The 18,010-nt window shown below is 25.1% G+C and overlaps 6 protein-coding genes across 10 annotated transcripts in view; 3 read left to right on the top strand and 3 right to left on the bottom strand.

The window, feature by feature from the left end:
- The window catches only part of LOC100872781 (neural cell adhesion molecule 2), a 244,676-nt gene extending 240,129 nt beyond the window's left edge, over positions 1 to 4,547 (top strand). The window contains exon 14 of the mRNA XM_086904330.1: positions 4,224 to 4,547. Coding sequence (XP_086760456.1) covers positions 4,224 to 4,271 — 48 coding nt within the window. The 3' untranslated portion in view covers positions 4,272 to 4,547. The remainder of the gene's footprint in view (positions 1 to 4,223) is intronic.
- On the bottom strand, positions 367 to 3,542 carry LOC147658172 (testis-expressed protein 47). 2 transcript variants are annotated; one of them, XM_086904341.1, is made up of 7 exons: positions 3,291 to 3,542; positions 3,017 to 3,082; positions 2,795 to 2,896; positions 2,583 to 2,693; positions 2,364 to 2,522; positions 2,092 to 2,260; positions 367 to 771 (listed from the first exon to the last, which is right to left on the bottom strand). In XM_086904341.1, the coding sequence occupies exons 1-7, from the start codon at positions 3,363 to 3,365 to the stop codon at positions 704 to 706; spliced, it is 750 nt and encodes a 249-aa protein (XP_086760467.1). In that variant the 5' UTR covers positions 3,366 to 3,542; the 3' UTR covers positions 367 to 703. The 2 variants fall into 2 exon arrangements, with proteins under 2 accessions (XP_086760467.1, XP_086760468.1); XM_086904342.1 differs by lacking the exon at positions 2,092 to 2,260 and having other exon boundaries at positions 508 to 771; positions 3,291 to 3,539.
- Nup44A (nuclear pore complex protein Nup44A) lies at positions 3,839 to 8,273 on the bottom strand. 3 transcript variants are annotated; one of them, XM_086904340.1, is made up of 8 exons: positions 6,982 to 7,181; positions 6,604 to 6,714; positions 6,356 to 6,512; positions 5,978 to 6,239; positions 5,669 to 5,899; positions 5,309 to 5,596; positions 4,498 to 4,517; positions 4,357 to 4,390 (listed from the first exon to the last, which is right to left on the bottom strand). In XM_086904340.1, the coding sequence occupies exons 1-8, from the start codon at positions 6,994 to 6,996 to the stop codon at positions 4,383 to 4,385; spliced, it is 1,092 nt and encodes a 363-aa protein (XP_086760466.1). In that variant the 5' UTR covers positions 6,997 to 7,181; the 3' UTR covers positions 4,357 to 4,382. The 3 variants fall into 3 exon arrangements, with proteins under 3 accessions (XP_086760464.1, XP_086760466.1, XP_086760465.1); XM_086904338.1 differs by lacking the exon at positions 4,498 to 4,517 and having other exon boundaries at positions 3,839 to 4,390; XM_086904339.1 differs by lacking the exons at positions 4,357 to 4,390; positions 4,498 to 4,517; positions 6,982 to 7,181 and adding an exon at positions 8,190 to 8,273 and having other exon boundaries at positions 4,602 to 5,596.
- LOC100873020 (protein PRRC1) lies at positions 7,579 to 11,093 on the top strand. 2 transcript variants are annotated; one of them, XM_003696232.4, is made up of 6 exons: positions 7,579 to 7,624; positions 7,752 to 8,483; positions 8,844 to 9,323; positions 9,996 to 10,098; positions 10,175 to 10,532; positions 10,593 to 11,093. In XM_003696232.4, exons 2-6 carry the CDS (start codon positions 8,393 to 8,395, stop codon positions 10,704 to 10,706), a joined length of 1,146 nt encoding a protein of 381 aa, XP_003696280.2. In that variant the 5' UTR covers positions 7,579 to 7,624; positions 7,752 to 8,392; the 3' UTR covers positions 10,707 to 11,093. The 2 variants fall into 2 exon arrangements, with proteins under 2 accessions (XP_003696280.2, XP_003696279.1); XM_003696231.4 differs by having other exon boundaries at positions 8,844 to 9,311.
- LOC147658173 (dolichyl-diphosphooligosaccharide--protein glycosyltransferase subunit 4-like) lies at positions 7,752 to 7,990 on the top strand. The gene has a single exon (XM_086904344.1). It carries the CDS (start codon positions 7,752 to 7,754, stop codon positions 7,854 to 7,856), a length of 105 nt encoding a protein of 34 aa, XP_086760470.1. The 3' UTR covers positions 7,857 to 7,990.
- Positions 11,094 to 11,186: 93 nt separating the features above from the next.
- Positions 11,187 to 17,069, bottom strand: eEF2 (eukaryotic translation elongation factor 2). The gene is made up of 14 exons (XM_003696227.3): positions 16,982 to 17,069; positions 15,892 to 16,106; positions 15,616 to 15,809; positions 15,104 to 15,312; positions 14,762 to 14,995; positions 14,578 to 14,691; positions 14,221 to 14,367; positions 13,773 to 14,013; positions 13,385 to 13,552; positions 12,905 to 13,194; positions 12,615 to 12,824; positions 12,357 to 12,539; positions 12,004 to 12,261; positions 11,187 to 11,775 (listed from the first exon to the last, which is right to left on the bottom strand). The coding sequence occupies exons 1-14, from the start codon at positions 16,982 to 16,984 to the stop codon at positions 11,707 to 11,709; spliced, it is 2,535 nt and encodes an 844-aa protein (XP_003696275.1). The 5' UTR covers positions 16,985 to 17,069; the 3' UTR covers positions 11,187 to 11,706.
- Positions 17,070 to 18,010: the final 941 nt, after the last annotated feature.

Genomic DNA, 18,010 nt, shown 5'->3' on the forward strand with positions numbered 1-18,010 from the left:
GGTGTCTGATTGTAATAAAATTAAAAAAGATAAAGAAGAAAAAAAAAGAGAGAGAAAGACACACCGCGTTGAGAAAGAGAAACGCGCGAATGAAATAAAAACTCGTTATTTATTATTGCCATTGATGGAATTGATATCGGCGCATAGCCAGTGTACTAAAGGGAACTTTACTAATCGTTATGATTAAAAGAAAAACACCTATTTCATCTTGTACTAAGCGTCTTACGCTAAAAGGCTGAACAAAAAATTTAAATACGAATTCATCCTGACACGATAGTGATGCGCTAGTATCGTTTCGAATGATCTCGAAGGCGCTTAACGAGTTTCGCTAGCAGCACAATAAATCTTCAACACAAACTGCCAATATAATATCTTTTGATAATTTATTCGAACAATTCTCCATAATAACATCAACGAAACGGTCTAAACCGAACGGTATCGGTATTGGATTGAAATTTTATTTCATCATCGATACTTTCATCATCATTGTTCAAAAAACACGAGATATCGATAGCAGAGAAAAATAGTTATTCATTTATTTCTCTTCTTTTCTTTTCAATAATCATTATATTCTTCAGAAAACAAACTGATAATATAATATTTCAAATTGATAATCAAATAAATCTTTAAAATTAAATTTTTAAAGTTTTCAATAAATAGACTTTGATTTGGAATTGGGCTTTTTCTTATTATTTTCTCTCTATTAATTTTTGTCATTTTTCTTGAGTTCGGGGCAGAATATCATATCGCGAGGTGCCGGCCAGATGATATCTGCAAAATAATCACCATCATTCTAAATAATGATATTCTTTCATCTTTTGTGAAACTGTTCTTCTAATGCAGAATCATTTGATCAATACGCAAAACATCTTGTGGTCTTTTATATGTAAATTATATAAATTATCAAGACTTATTGGAAATATAAATTCTTCAAAATATCTGAATGATTGTTCGGTAAGATATCTGGTATCTTCTTTCAATTCTCAATCAGTTATGCTATTTGACAGTGGCGAAGATTTACTTCCGTTTCTGTTTTTTTTTTTTTAAATTAAGAAGTCACGAATATTCACATTATAAAATATATTTAATATCTTCTCTTGTTAATTTGTTCTGAATTACGCAGGATAGGAAATAATTCGATTGATAATAAAATATAAAAGAAAATTATATGTACGTATTTCAAACGAAAGTAAATCAAAGTTTGTTTTTGTAAAGTAAATTTAGAAAAAAATCGAATGTGAAAATGCATATATACTCGATAAACATTTGAAACAACAAACTCAAAAAAATTGTAAATATTATTTCTTTTTAAATTAAATTTATCGTAATATTTTCTAAAATCAATATTCTTTTCTAAGAAATATTATCTTCTTTTCTTCACGAATTGTTTCCAATCCTACATTAATACTCTAAGAGATGCTATGTTACGTCATTAAATGTTACCTTATATTTGTTTAAATGACAAATTTTAATTTATTAGTTAACATACAAAATTTCATTAAATATATTATAAATTGAAATTTGCGTGATAACCATAAAATATCCAAATAATACCGACCAGCGTTTACACATCTATTTGCTTCGTTATTATATATCTTACAGTAGCCAGAAATAAGAGCCAAAAAAATCTTTTTAGATTAATAATAATACATGAAAGCACCGTTTCAGCCGTATATCGCCTGTATATTTTTAACGATCGAATTTGACCAGCTGCTTTTGCAAAAGGAAATCAAAAAAAAAAAAAAAAAGAAAAAAAAAGAAAAAAAGAAAAGAAATCATTTGAATGAAATTTGTATATGTAATTAGTTTAGTGATACAAATTTCATGTATCCCATAAAAAAAGACGTTTTTTTGATATTGTAAATACTCTGAAATAAATAATCGTTTTTATTCAACTATTGTTTGTTATTTCTTTCAAAAAAAAAAGAAAAGAAATTTCCATACGAAAAAAGAATTATGATTATATAATATTTAAAAGATTATAATTAAAATCAGTTTTTATTTGCTAAGTATCTCGATGATCAAGTTCGTAAAAAAAAAAAAAAAAAAAAAGAAATTTGCGCAAATGTGATTTCGTTGAATAGAAATTACCTGAATACAAATTAACCGTTGGTGTGACAGAAAATATTTTCAAATAGTCTTCAATAGTTAAAATTACAGGATGTTTTACATTCAATAAATACTCTAATAATGTGCTTTCAGGATAATACCGTACAAACTTTTCATTTAATGTTTTCACGACTTCATTCATTGGAATTGTCTTTGTAAAAAATATTTTTCTATTAATTTTCGATTTTTAACGATTGATTTCAATTTTAATAATTTTAATAAGAAATCATTACTTTGCTATTAGAAAAACTTACAGTATCTTTAATCGTATTTGATATATTATCACACAATATATAAATTTTTCTAAAGCAATTTGTCATTTGATGTAGAATATCATCCAATTCAAATGATGTAAATGGTTGTATTAACGAAGGTGGCACTAAATACACATGGGACCATTGCGAAAAAAATCTCTGCGAATTTCAACCAAAGAATGTTTTCTTTTTTTTTTTTTTATTCAATATAAATCTCACCTGATGAACGTGATGATAAGTTGGAAGATAAATTGCTCTTTTTATTTTAGACTTTTCATTTTGATAATTACTTAAAGCTTTGAAATGTCTATAAATTATATCTTCTGCCGCCTATGATAAGAAAATCTATTTTTCTTTATGAAATCGTTAAAATAAAAATATCTATTCAAATATTCTAATTTTGAAAATAATTTTTTACTTAGTTCACGTACCTCTATTACATGAACAAAATATTTAGGATAAATAAGAAATAATCCAGTGATAGGAACATTGATATAATCTTCTTGTAAACTATGTATTATAGATTCCATTTGCTGGAAATTATGTTTTATGCACCACATGAATATTGTTTTATGATATTTCGTAGAATTATTTTAACTTTATCCATAATTAAAATTTCTTTATAACTTTGATTAACTATATTAGATTCATACCTGTTCTAAGTTTACATTTTCACCAATATATTCTCCAATATACGTAACACGTGTTATATATGTAATCTACAAATAATATATTGTTCTTACTTAACTGATTCAAAAATTTAAATCGATGGAAGTAGATGGCGCTTCAATACGAATTGACGATTTCAAATAAATACATTTATTTATGAAATAAAAAATACTTGAGAAAAATATATTCATATATTACTATTCTTGATATCTTAAATAAGTTGATTAAATGATAATTGATTGAAATTAAATTTCTCACCTTACCAGTAGCTTGAAGATTTTTTCTGATCACGTCCAGCAAACTTTTTCGAACAGGTTCAACTACGCGTTTCATAGCATATAATGTTTTACACTTGTTTTTCACAATATTATATATACAATGAAATAATATTAAATAAATTCAAAAATATTTCAAACACTAATAATATTATAAAACTGATTTTAATCGATAATATTTATGCACAACACTAATGACGCGTCAAAACTATCAAACACTTCGAAGCTCAATGGCGGATATTCACAATTACTACGTTAATCGTTCAATTACAATTGAGTTGCTATTTTTCAAAATTATCATTTTATTTAAAAATCTTGTTTAAATATTATAATAACTTATAATAATTCAAGATTAATTTATAAGGATTTATAGTATTTATAATTAATGTACATTGATATACAATATATTACAATTTTATAAATTTCTAATTCAATCAACGTTGTCTTTCCGCGTCAATTTCAATTTCATTTGAAATTTAATATAATATATATTTTTTAATGTATAATATTTATCTTATAAAAAAATAACAATTTTTCTGCTAAATATATTTTATTTTAATTGAATACAAATAAATCATATATCATAGTTTTAAGGAATAATATATGTAAAATTATAATTTGCTAAAATTAAATGAAATTTATAAATTAGATTCATATACAAAACATAATTAATAGTGATACTTATGCATAAATAACTATTACTATCTACTATCACATTATTATGATTATAACAAATACATATCTAAAAAAAATTTTATATTTTTTGTTTTTAAATGAAATTGTAAATATGAAATTTTATTTTTTATATAGAAAGTAAGTTCTATTTTTTAAGTAATATTAAACATAAAAATATAAAATTGTTTATTTTCATATTTTTTAATATTACTAAAAACTGATTAATTGTATTACTTTTTAGCCCTTGGACACTCTAAAATTGGAGGTGGAGGTGGAGTTGGTTCACTAGGATTTCCCAACCATACTGATTTACTAAAACGACCCTTTATAACTGGTGGCTGCCATTTATTGCTGCACATGACTGTAACTGTAGGCTTCTCTGCAGTGACAGTTGCTATTGTTATTGCTCTGAAAATGAAATAAAATCTATTTAGGCAATGATAAATTATCCTTTATTATCAACAATCAAAACTAATAAACTTAAATTTTCACTAAAATAATAATACAAAACTTACTGTAAGATGATCTTTTATTACTAAAAAAATAAAGAAATATTTATCAACAATTAATTTATTTTTTTATAAATTACTTAAAGGTAGGTAAAAATAAAAAAGTATCATAATGTATATTTATTTATTAATGAAAAAAATGTATTACAAATTGAATGAAATATATACTTTTTGTAAAATATTTTTCAAATTTGTTTTCAAATACATACATAATAATTCAATATTTACAATAATTTTAACGCTGAATAAAAATATATGTGATTTAAGTAATTAACACACCTAAAATTTATTATTTAATAAATCTTTTTATATTAAAAGTTATAAAATATTTTTGATTAATAATCTCTTCAATAATATATTCTTTGCTAATTTCTAATAGCAAGATATCGCTCTTTTTTCAAGTAAAAATTTGTTTAAAATAGATATAAATAAACAATAAGTTTATCATTTTATCAAAATAACTAAATGATTAAACAATATGATAGGTTATATTATAAACAATTCTAGTAGAACACTTACTTTATAATTATATTATTTAACAAAAAAATACAAATTACTAAAAGAATAAAATAAGATGCAATGCTATGAAATTATAATTGTTTAGTATATTATTAATATAAATTGATTTAACTATTAAAAATACAAAATATTTGTTCAAAAATAATAATAGTTATTATATAAATATAAAACCAATATTTTCCAAAATTTCTGACATTATATGAAATAATAAAATTATTAAGTATGTTAAAAAATAAATCATTTTCTCTAATGCCAAGGCACTTGGTTTGGATGACTGATGGAACCCAATTTGTAGTACCTTGTTGTAGAAGATGTTTGTTGTATTCCTGTTGAATGATTAGGCGGTGTTGCTGCTATAGAAGTTTCAGCACTTTGAGCAGAGGTGCCATCACCTTTCAAAACAGCAACGCATTTCCAATTGTTAATATAATTATCTTTCCATAATCGAACACAACCATCATCTCCTGAACTTGCTAAAATAGTTCCCATAATATTCCAACATACTCGCCATACAGTAGGATTATGATCAGAAAACTGTGCTGCTATATTAATTTCAAAACGTGATGAACCACTTTGTGCACTATCCCTATATTAATAACATTTTTATCTAATTTCTTATATTCAATACTTATAGAAATTAAAAAAAAGTTATACTCACAGTGTAGGTTTTAATGTAATTATTTGTACATCATTTGATGCAATAGCCAATGTGTGAAAACTTCTACCTAAATTTGGAGCAAATGCAATATCATGAACAGGATCAACAATGGATAATGTTTGTGTTTTTGTCCATCGTCTACTACTTTCAGAATATTCATATATAAAAACTTTTCCTTCAGATGATGGATTTGGATCATCACTTCCAACTGCTATCATTGGAGGATGTAATCTGATATAAAATAATTGATTAATATTTAATTTCTATATTTGTAATATATATTATATAAATTTTAACAATTTTTTATACCTTGAAAGAGATGGATTCCATGATAAACAGCTACATTGAAGTTTACAACTAATGTCATGTTGTAGGGTCCATTGACTTAAATTCATAACATCAGGAGCTTCATATATTCTAATTACTCCATCTTCACTACAAGTAGCTAATAAAAGTCCTAAAGTTTTAGGTGCAAATTTTACATCTGTAACAGTCTTTCTAGAATCTACTAGATTTGTTCTTCGAACCCAATGTCTCATACCACGTTCTCCTGGTCCTGATCCTTCTCCAACTACAAATAAAATTAATAATAGCTATAAAATAATTAATAATAATATAGAAATTAAAAATTAAAAATCAATTAAAATTAAAATTAAAATTAAAATTAAAAATCAATAATAATAATACCTATCTCTTCCCATACAGCTGCTGTCCTATCAAAAGAACATGTTGCTAAAACTTGACCAAATTCTGGATGTGCCCATGTTACTTTAAATACAGATCCACTGTGTGCTTTCCAAGATGCAGTTAAATGCCAATTTCCATGTTCATCTTCATCCCAGACCTACATATATTATATAAATTTATAATTATTATATGACTACAATAGAAATTGTTCATAATACAAATACAATTAACAATTGCAAAAATCTTACTTTTACAAATTGATCACTAGAACATGTTGCCATTCGTTGTCCATAAAAGTCATAAGCAATATCATGAATTAAATCTTTATGTTCAGCATTAATACTATGTGCTTCAAACATCTTTAATATTACAAAATAAAATAAATTTCGATATTATTATATAGATTATTATCAAATACAATTATTATCAATATAAATAAAGGTTAGGAAATATGATTAATAAACTTTTTTATAAAATCAGCCAAATGTGAAAAAAATCATAAAATTAAATTTTTATAATTTAATATATAAATCAAACATCATCATCAAAATCATTTATTTTTTCAACAATTTACTTTTATATTATTAGAAACGAGGAAAAACACTGTAGAATTCTAATTTACTAACATCCTTTATGACCATTATAATTATGTAAATAAAATATGTATGAAATTTTTAAAACATAAAAACAAAATTATCAATATTAAATTAATAGAAAAACTTTATTTTTATTTCTTAAAGTTTGTATTTTCAATATATTATTTGAATGCATTTCAATAAACCGGTACATTCTAAGTACATTGTCACTAGCTATAATAAATTAATATTAAATCTTAATATGTATATTATTGGTATATTTAAAAATAATTAAAGATTTATTGTATTTATTTTTTATATTAATAAAATATAATAATATATCATAATATTATAAATTTATTTTAATAAAAATTATAAAAAATACACATATCTAATGTATTATATTACTAGTTATATTTATCTTTCACTAGTAAATTATTAATCTGAAATATATAAAATTTAACTTTTTTATTAATTCATTTCTATATAGAATACAGAATATTATACATTTTATAATTTTTTAATATTCTGTAATTTTTTACAATTTTATAACTTCTAACTAACTAAGAAGAAAGTTCTATGAACGACTAGAGATTGTTTCGCGACAAATTATCGTGAAGTTAGTGTATAACGTGTCAGACCACGTATGTCATTCAAACAGACTGAACTGTGTATTATAAAATAATTCTGTAAGGTAATTATATGTTTCATCATTAATTAAATTATTAGATAATTTTTTATAAGATTTTTCTATGTAATTTTAAATATTTTCTTCGTTAAATTAAATATTTATATTATTCTTTCAATATTTTATATTTTAGATGATTACAGATGTACAGTTGGCTGTATTCTGCAACATTCTCGGAGCAACATTATTTTGCTTAGTATTTCTTTTTCACTATGTATATGCAAATTATACAAAATAAAAAAGTAACATGTTGTTACTGAACATAACCTTAACTTGCACTTTACATGGAATTAAATGGAATTATACATCTATATATTGTATTTTATATTGATAAATATGATAAATCAAAATAAATGATTTAATATTGAAAAATAGTTTTAAAACAATAATATTTTCTCTAATTCTTATATAAATAACATGTAAATTAAATATTGAAAAATATTTATTCAAAAATAATCGATGTATATGTAATAATGTAATGCAATATTAATATAAGTTGTATATATTTTATTTAAAATAAATATATCATTTTTAAGTACAATTTTCATAATAACTATCAGCATATATTTACCTTGCATAAATAATATGAAATAAAAAAGATAAAGATTAGTTACTATCTTCAGAGTATTTTAAAACAATGAAGTTAGTCACTTATAACTCGTAATTGTACATAGTCAATGTATTATTATGTCTTTTGCATACATAGCTACATACGGAAAATTCACAATATAGTTTTGGACATTTAACGTGTAAATTTAGAAAAGTTAATCAGCAATGACTGACGATTCTAATGGAGAATCTACATTCGAATTTGTTGAAAGAAAGACAGATGAATCATCTACATCTGGAGAAATAGTAAAAACGGGTAAGAAAAAAGGCAAAACATAAACACTTGCGTATCTGTCAAATTTTTTTACAAGTGAAAAGATTTACATTCGCTATAATTAATTAGCACAATCTGTCATATAGCAAAACATATTAGAAATTAATTGTAAAAGATAAATATTTAAAAAATATAACATGAAATAACAAATATAAAATAAATTTAAATTTATAATAAATAAATTTATATTTAGCAAATTGTATCTTATTATATAAAATATTTTATAATATATTTAAACGAAAAATAAATATTACTTAAGAAGAAAATAATTTATTAATTTTTAATATTAATATATTATTAAAATATTGCTCATATAGATAACAATAATCATATAATTTTCAGATTCTTTTAGCAGTTTATCATCATCAACATCTTTATTAATGCCACTAGGCATATCAACATCTACAGGCAATTTATTATCAAATGTAGCACCACCTAGTGCATTACCTAGCTTTATTTCAAATTCTGGAACATTGATATCAGAAAGGCCTAGTAATTTGGAATCATCTACGCAAAAGAAATTTCATGAACAGGAACCTACTAAATCAATGTTAAATACTATTATTCAATCTAAACCATTACAGCAAGAAACACATCAAACAACTGTAACTTCTATTATTACTCCGTCCACACAAAATGTACCAACTACTATACCATCAGAAACTGTGGCTCAAGATTCAGGAATGGTTGGAGTTGGTTTATTGTCATGGGTTAAAGAAACAGTAGTAAATAGTAATGTATTGAGCAAAGTTGCAGAAAAAGCAAAAAATAGTGTTAATACTATGATCACAACATTAGATCCTCAGATGCGTGAGTTCATTTGTAAGTAAGAAAGCTACTAATCCTGACATGCAAGTAAAAGTAATTTAATCCTTTTCTATTTTGTAAATTTTTGAATTTATTTGGTATTTTATTTTGTATATTTAAATATATATCATTGTATGTGTAATTATGTTATTGCATCATATCTGAAAGGAATATATATATGTAGTGTGTTATTTTTGGATGATCTGCAAATCAAATATAATTCGCTGTGTCACTGTCATTTACAAAAAACTTTTTCATTTTTTATTTATTGAGCTGAAATTATATAATATATGTATAACAGTAATATAAGCCACATATAAAAAAAAATAATTTCATAATTTGCATTATAAATAAAAGCTGTGAAAATTTAAGGTTATAACTTAAGAACTTTTATAAATAAATATTTTTATAAATAAATGCTTTTTCATCAATTATGCATATATTTATGCTCAGTATTATAAAGCATTATTTTTGAAATCAATTTATTATAATAAGTATTATGTTTTGTGCCATTACATTGCAATAAAATGGCAATAAAACTTTTTAAAATATAATAATAATAAAATATAAAAATATAAAAATTTCATACTATTTATATATAAATGTAAATTATAACATAGTGACTGTGCAACATGTTAGTCAATGTAAAAACATATATGCGGGCTCTGTTGAAAGTATACATTTCAGATTCTGGTGGTGACATGGAGATTATAGTTGCATCAGATAAAGATGTTAAAATAAGTCCTGTACGTCAGGCTTTTCAAACTGTTTTTGGAAAAGCAACAGTAACGTGAGTAATGATATAAATTATATTTATTATATTTATACTATTTTACTCTTATTCAAACAATTCATTATTTCTATAGTGGTGTCTCAGTAGAAAGTTCTGCTGTAGCTGCTCAACCAGTTGGTTTTGCTGCTGGTGTAAAAGGAGCAGAAGAGAGAATTAATTCTGCACGAAATATTCCAACCCTTCCAAAAGATATACCTATAATTGCAGTGGAAAATTTTTTGTTAGAAGTTGGTGAAGATAAGTGGTATGATTTAGGGGTGATACTTCTTAATGACCCCAAACGTAATGTGAATTTACAAACCTTCACTCAAATGACTCCAGTACCAAGTCAAATAGTAACAATGGCACAAGAAGCTACACCTGAAGATTATCCTCTTAAATGGTCTGGATTGTCAGTTACTGTTGGTAGTTTAATGGCAAATAGCTTACAGGTTAGTTTCAAATAAACATAATAATTATATTCAAAATTGTAAAAAAATTTTTTCCTGTAGGTTAATCATAATGAATGGCATCATGCACTTACTGGAATTTCTAGAAGGGACATTATACTTTTAGCAGTTCAATCACTAGCTGGAATTTATAAAAATACAATTAATCCTGTCTAAATTTTTATGAAAAATACATCGACGCAATTTATCAATAAATTGCGTTTTTGTAAATATAACTATAATAATAGTATACTTGTATCAGTTGCAAAATTTATTTTTTAGGCTCTTATTTTAAATAAGTATCTAACATTTTATCACATTGTTGAAACGAAGATTCAATTTCAATTAATGTGACATACTTCTATTAAATTAGTATTTATAAATTAAGAAAATGTATTTTAATTATATATGGCAATATGTACAAAAAATCAAAGAAATCAAGACAAAATATATAAAAAAATAGATTTGGTATACTGAATGTGATTATTTCATCACATGTTAATGATAAATATTTTATCAAAATAAAGATATATTTTATTAAAATAAAATAATTAATAATTTTTATATAGTTTTATGTAATTTTTTTTTTTGTTTCCTGATTCCATGAAACTTTGAAATAATTTTGAAGTTGGGTATTTTTTTGTAAGAATAATAAAATACATTTATAATTCCATCTTTAATTTCTTGATGTATTGTTTCAATGAGTACATTGCTGTTGTAGATTTTTTATTATCAGATAACTTTAAAATTCGTCCAATTGTTTGAGAACACAAACAGAAAAATTAAAACTAATTATGGTAAAAAAGCAATGTAAAAAATTACGGTTTTTGTTCGTATTTTTTTATACGAAATTGGCAATAAGTTATCACCATAATAAAAATAACAATTGAATTTTTATCTGATGCTGATATGCTAAAAACAAAGCCACTAGAGATCTTGATAATGTGGCATGCTTAATTAAATAAATGTATAAAATATTTCTCCTTGCGCTAATATATGTACTTTCCATTATAATTACAATTTATTATTTTTTCCCATTTATAATCATGTGATTTTTACGGTTCTTTGCGCAAAACAAAGTTCATAATAAACCGATGTAGATTGTATACGGTCCGAGCGATATTAATTGAATTACAATATTTAAATAGATATTTAAATATGGTGCGCGAATCTATGGTTACAATTTGTCAAGGTATGCATTCAAATCTGGGAGACCTTCTTTTAATCCTTTTCTTTTACGTGTTTCCTAAAAGAATAATTATATTTAGTCATATACATAGATTAAAAAATATATATATATATAACAAAAAAAATGTTTGTTTCCCTATTCAGGTAAGTCAAAATATATTATTGAAATACCAAAACAAAAAACAGTTTCTTTTCCACGAGATTAAAAATGGTAATATATTTATATTTACTTATTACCATCAGTTATGATCGTGGATAAATATAAATTTTAAATCAGATAAATTACCTGCACGACTTGGTAAGGTCTAGAGTTAGGTTCCATTGGATCACCAGGCAAAATTTGCCAGTGGTCGAATACACATTGTGGGAAAGCTTGTCCTCCGGTGTTAGAACGTAAGTCGGCAGTAAAGCCAAAGGACTCATTAACTGGAAGATATGCTTTAACTACAAACATAGGTGTACCAGCGATTTGTTGTTCTTCAAATACATGACCTCTTCTTCGGTTAAGCACACCATAAATACCACCAACAGCTGTTTCAGGGCACTGAAATTTTAATTTTAATTCATTAAAATTTAAAATTTTCATCATAATAAATTAAAATGTTTTTTTATAATTAAAAATCATAAAATAAAATTTACCTGAATTTCACATAAATAAACTGGTTCCATGAGTCGAGGAGAGGCAGTGAGGAGACAAGCATAAAGGCAACGTCTTGTGGTAGGAATAATTTGACCACCACCTCTATGAATAGCATCAGCATGTAACGTTACATCGTGAATATTGAAGCGTACACCTCTTAAATTTTCTTCCGAAAGAACACCCTATAAAATAATTAATATGTAAAAAATCATGTTTTCAAATATTCTTTATTTTTCTATATAAATTTAATATTATACCTCTTTCGTGGCCCATTGGAATCCAGCTACAACAGAATCTTTAATTTCATTAAGATATTGTACTCCCTTCGTACAATCTACAAGAATATTGGGACCAGTTCCATCAGGTCCAAAACACCAAATCTTTCTAGCTTCAGTCACATCATAGTCATACTTTTCATTTAAATAACGAGCACGTACTTTGAAATCATCCCTTGGATTAACTTCACCCTATAAAATATTAAAAATTAAATAAAAAAAAAAAAAAAGAAAAAATATTAATCATAAATTTTTATGAAATTTAAACATACACTATCAATATCTTCAGCAAGACCATCAGGCATTGGACATGCCATCATGAATAAACGATTATGTTTGTTAGGTGATTTCGAAAGACACATTTGATTTGATTGTTCAGAAATTGTTTCTCTATAAGAAACGACGGGATCCGATTTCTTAATAGGTATACAAGCATGATCTTCTTCTAAATCTTTCAAACAAATTTCAAGATGAAGTTCTCCAGCTCCAGCAATAATGTGCTCTCCTGATTCTTCTATAATACATTGTACCATAGGATCTGATTTTGCCAAACGTTTAAGACCTGAAGACGAATCACTTTATTAAAAAATATCAATATATTTATCAAATATAATTTAAATAATAATCACTTTCAGATTTGTAAATAAAATCACGATTTATCATAACCCAATGCTCAAAATATAATTTCATCCTTAATAGTAAGTAAATATATCAAAGTGAAAAATTTTATTTAGAAAAATAAATAAATATACCTTCGACTAATTTGGGTAAATCGGCTGGATTTTTGGGTTCGACAGCAACACGAACGACAGGTGAAACCGAAAATTTCATAACTTTCATGTTATGTGCATCTTTAAAAGTGGTTATAGTACCAGTTTTCACTAAGAATTGATCAACACCAACAAGTCCACAAATATTACCTATTTTTAAATTACAAAATAGTTAATCTTAAATGTATAATTTTATTTATGTATAAATTTTAATATTTTAATATTATTATTATTAATCAAATATCAGCTGGCCGTTCTATTGTCAATCAAAAATTATCAGAACAGGTCTGTGAGAACAATCATCATTGTATTTTTAATAAGCTTTAATAACTTAATTATATAACTTAATTATAGTAAGAGATTTACTAACCAGAAGGCACATCTTCAATCGCTTCAACGTAACGACCCATCATCAAAATTGTACGCTGGATAGCTTTCTCATAAAGATCTTCTTTTTTACCCGGTTGGAAGTTAGGCCCCATAATACGTGCTTTCATTCCAGTGCTTACTTTTCCAGAGAATACACGACCAAAAGCATAGAAACGTCCTTTATCAGAGGTTGGTACCATTTTTGAAACATACATCATGAGTGGCCCATTTGGATCACAATTCTATAAAAGTTTCGTTAATGTATAAACTTTATAATTTTATAAAGATGAATTATTTATTAATGTCATAACATAACATATCTAATATATATCTAAATATATAATATATAATATATATTAAAAATCAGAACAAGTTTGAGAATGAATTCATCAATTATAAAAGTAATTATAAAATTATGTTAATATTTTTTATTATATTAATAAACATACTTTAATACCAATTGCAGCCTCATCATCAAGAGGACCTTCATATAACATTTCCATACGATATTTTTGAGCAGTGACAGGAGATGGCAAATGAATAGCAATCATCTGAAGCAAAGCTTCTCCAGCTGGTAACCATGTTCTCATAACAACCTGAAATTTTTAATCATAATCATATATAATCACAGAACTAGTAAATAATTAATTGACTGTTTCAAAAAATTGTTATCAGATTATGTTTATCAATCAAAAAAATTCAGAATAGGTGTCAGAAAAGTTTTGAGAGAATAGTCATCATAAAATAATCTTCAAAATATTAGAAAATATTAAAACGAAAGTTTAAAGAAAAAAAAAAAATCTTACCTTAAGAAGAGCTTTACCATCTTTATCTTTATCTTCTGGTTTTAAAACAATTCCTAATTTTTGCAGTAAATTATCCGCTTCGTCTTTTTTATAATTCATAATACTATCAAATACCTATTAATTTTATATTCATATTAACAAATAATTACTATTATTTATTATATATGAATACTGATTAACATACCTTATAAATTGGATCTAAGACATACATGCAAAAGGATCTTTTGTTATCTGTTTCCTTCTGCTTGCTCCACTTCTTAGTTTTGGGGTTAAAGAATGATTCTCCCCATAATCTATTCATAAGCTTTACAACATCAATTTTAAATTTCTCAGCATACATTTCAGAAAATTGTTTCAATGTAAATGCCCAACCATGAAGACCAGATCCAAAACCAACTGAACCTTTGCTAGGATCTACCTATTTGCAAAAAAATGGTAAACATAATCTAATGGATAATAAAAATAAAAATATAAAAATAAAAAATATAAAAATAAAAAGTAATAAAAATAAAGTAAATATATTTACTCTAACTTCACCCATGGGACCATCATCATCTGAATATGTTGCAATAATAACGTTAACATTTTCAACAATACGTTGGAAAGTTTGATAAAGATCTTCACTATCAAGTTGAAGTTCCAAAAGTGCTCTGTCCATTTTGTTCATGAACAATACTGGTTTTATACGTTCAGCAATAGCTTGACGAAGTACAGTTTCCGTTTGTACACAGACACCTTAAAAAAATAGAAAAATTATAATTTTTAAAACTATAAAAAAAAAATAAAATGAAATAATAAATGAATAATAAAATTATGAAATTGTAGCAATTGTGTCGTAGCGTATTAGTCTTGGACATAAAGATAGAGGTCCACCAATAGCGTTTAAACACAGCTGCTTTTTAATCTTCTTCCATTAATACACCATCAACACTGTCCATGTGCATCAGTCAGTTAAACCAACTAATATACTACAGAGTAACGCTATTTGTGCTGGAAGAGATATCAGTTTAATTCAAATCTATTATTTAAAATACATACCAGATACACAATCAACAACTACAAGAGCCCCATCAGTTACACGAAGAGCAGCAGTTACTTCACTAGAGAAATCGACATGACCAGGTGAATCAATAAGGTTAATCAAAAAACCTTTTTCATCTTTATCACGTTGATCAGGATTTGTAATGAAAACTAAATCTTTCTCCTCAAGGGCAAAGAACATAGAAATAGCACTATAATAAAATAAAAATTTTATTTGTAGAAAAATAATTAAAATTAGTAAATCAATGATAAAATTAAATAAAACAATCTTACGTAGATTTAATGGTAATACAACGTTCCTGCTCATCTTTACGAGTATCTGTGAATCTGGTCTCACCAGCTTTAGCACCAGCAATAATACCGGCTTTGGACACAAGGGAGTCAGTCAGAGTTGACTTTCCATGATCAACATGCGCAATGACAGACATATTTCTAATATTTTTCTTTTTGTCCATCATGGCACGTATCTCGTCCACCGTAAAGTTCACCTTTAACAAATAAAAAATTTTGTTATATGTATATAGTTAATATGAAAACTGAAATTGATTAAATCTTCCACAATATAAATTTCACATTAATTCTAATATTATATCAAAAATGTTATTTTTTAATATATTTTTAATACTATTTCAAAACATGAATTATATAATTTCAAAAACAATTTTACTTATTTAAAAAAATTATTTTAGTATTATTTTAAAGAAAAAATTATCCTTATACTGACCATATTGAAATTAAATCTTCATAAATCTTGAGAAATATAATCAACATATATGTATATATATATTTATTTATTTATTATAATAAGAAATATATTCTTATGGATATTTATTTGGACAGCATTTTGTGTTAGAATGATTTCTGCCCCCCTCGAGTGTCACAATTTCCTCATTTCCTATATGTAGTATATTAGGTTTTTCTGTACAATGATTTAAAATCGTTTTCGTAAGTTTTTCAATTCACTAGAAACCGTCGAGAACTTTTCTTGAAGACTCACGATGTTCCGAGAACATGCTGGTTCGTATCAAGAGCCTTACAAAGCTCCATGACACGTTGCCTCTTGAACAAGAGACGAAACATATTTGAACTTTTAATATAGGTAACTTTGAACCTTTGTGCCGTAAAATTTTCAGGAATGTTTCGCCAGAATTTTTGTAGAATCTTCAGAGATTTTAACCCCGGCATATCCATCGCGAGCCTCAAAATTTGTCTTCGAAGGGAGTTGCGCAATCCCAAGTAATCCGCCAGTTTTCAATTTTTCCAAACCCAGGTGACACTCGGTCTTCAAAAATATTTATACCTCTGCACTCCATACATTGTACAGATTTACACGTTCGTGATACTTTAGAAAGATTATACATACCATTTTGGATGTTGTCCGATATCCGTTGGCCTGGTCAGAAATATACGTGCACCAACAATGGCGGACTCCCTGGGAAAGAACAGGAGTTCTGTGAAAGGGATGAACGTTTCATATATGATAGAGGGCACCTCTTGTCACGCGTATTTCGTATTGTGCACAGAGCCAATTGGAATTTTGTAATCCCTACCACGTGGGTTAATTTGCGCGCGCAACTTACAACCGATCATACACGAGTTTAAATGCAATCCGTTAATTTGTGGTAGTCATATAATAGCAATTGTATTTAGTGCTGCCATCTCAATTATTTAAATTGAAATTTTAAAAAAATTAACAATGAATCATATCTTTTTCTAATTAATTTTAATTATTTGCTATAAAGAATATTAAGATAAAATAGATTTTTTTTTAATTAAAAATATTTTTTTATCAAAAGAAAAGGAGACAGGAACATGGAAAAAAGAAAAGAATATAGTTTAAAGGTTATGAAAGGAACATCACTTAATATATATAGTTAAATATTATTTTCTTATTTTTGTTAGTCAATATAATTGATATAAAATTCTATATTCAACAAGAAAATTATACAATCTATTCACTATATTTGATATAGATAAATATACAAAAGATATATAAATTATATTAGCATTAAGAAAATAAGAATTGTGTGTTTTCTTATAAAATAATTATCCTTAGAAATATTAATATCAGTGCAATATATATTATGTATTGATACATTATATGCATACAATGAAAGTATTTAACTTTTATAAAAATTAAATATTTCTATTCTATGATTATCTTTATTTTTATCTAAATTTCCTTTATATTGAAAAATGATATGTAAAATTTATATATTATCTTTATTGAAATGTAACATTTCAAACATAAAAAGAAAATATAAATAATAAAACAATTTAATTGTTTTTTACGATATAATTTTTACATAAAAAAAATAGTTAAATCACTGTTATTTTTTTTAACAAAGACACATTATTATATTTATAGTTCAAAATAATTAAAGATGACTTA

The sequence above is a fragment of the Apis florea genome, unplaced genomic scaffold, assembly GCF_048593485.1.
Source record: "Apis florea isolate Af1SG1 unplaced genomic scaffold, ASM4859348v1 contig_2350_pilon, whole genome shotgun sequence".
NCBI classification, from domain to species: Eukaryota; Metazoa; Arthropoda; class Insecta; order Hymenoptera; family Apidae; genus Apis; species Apis florea.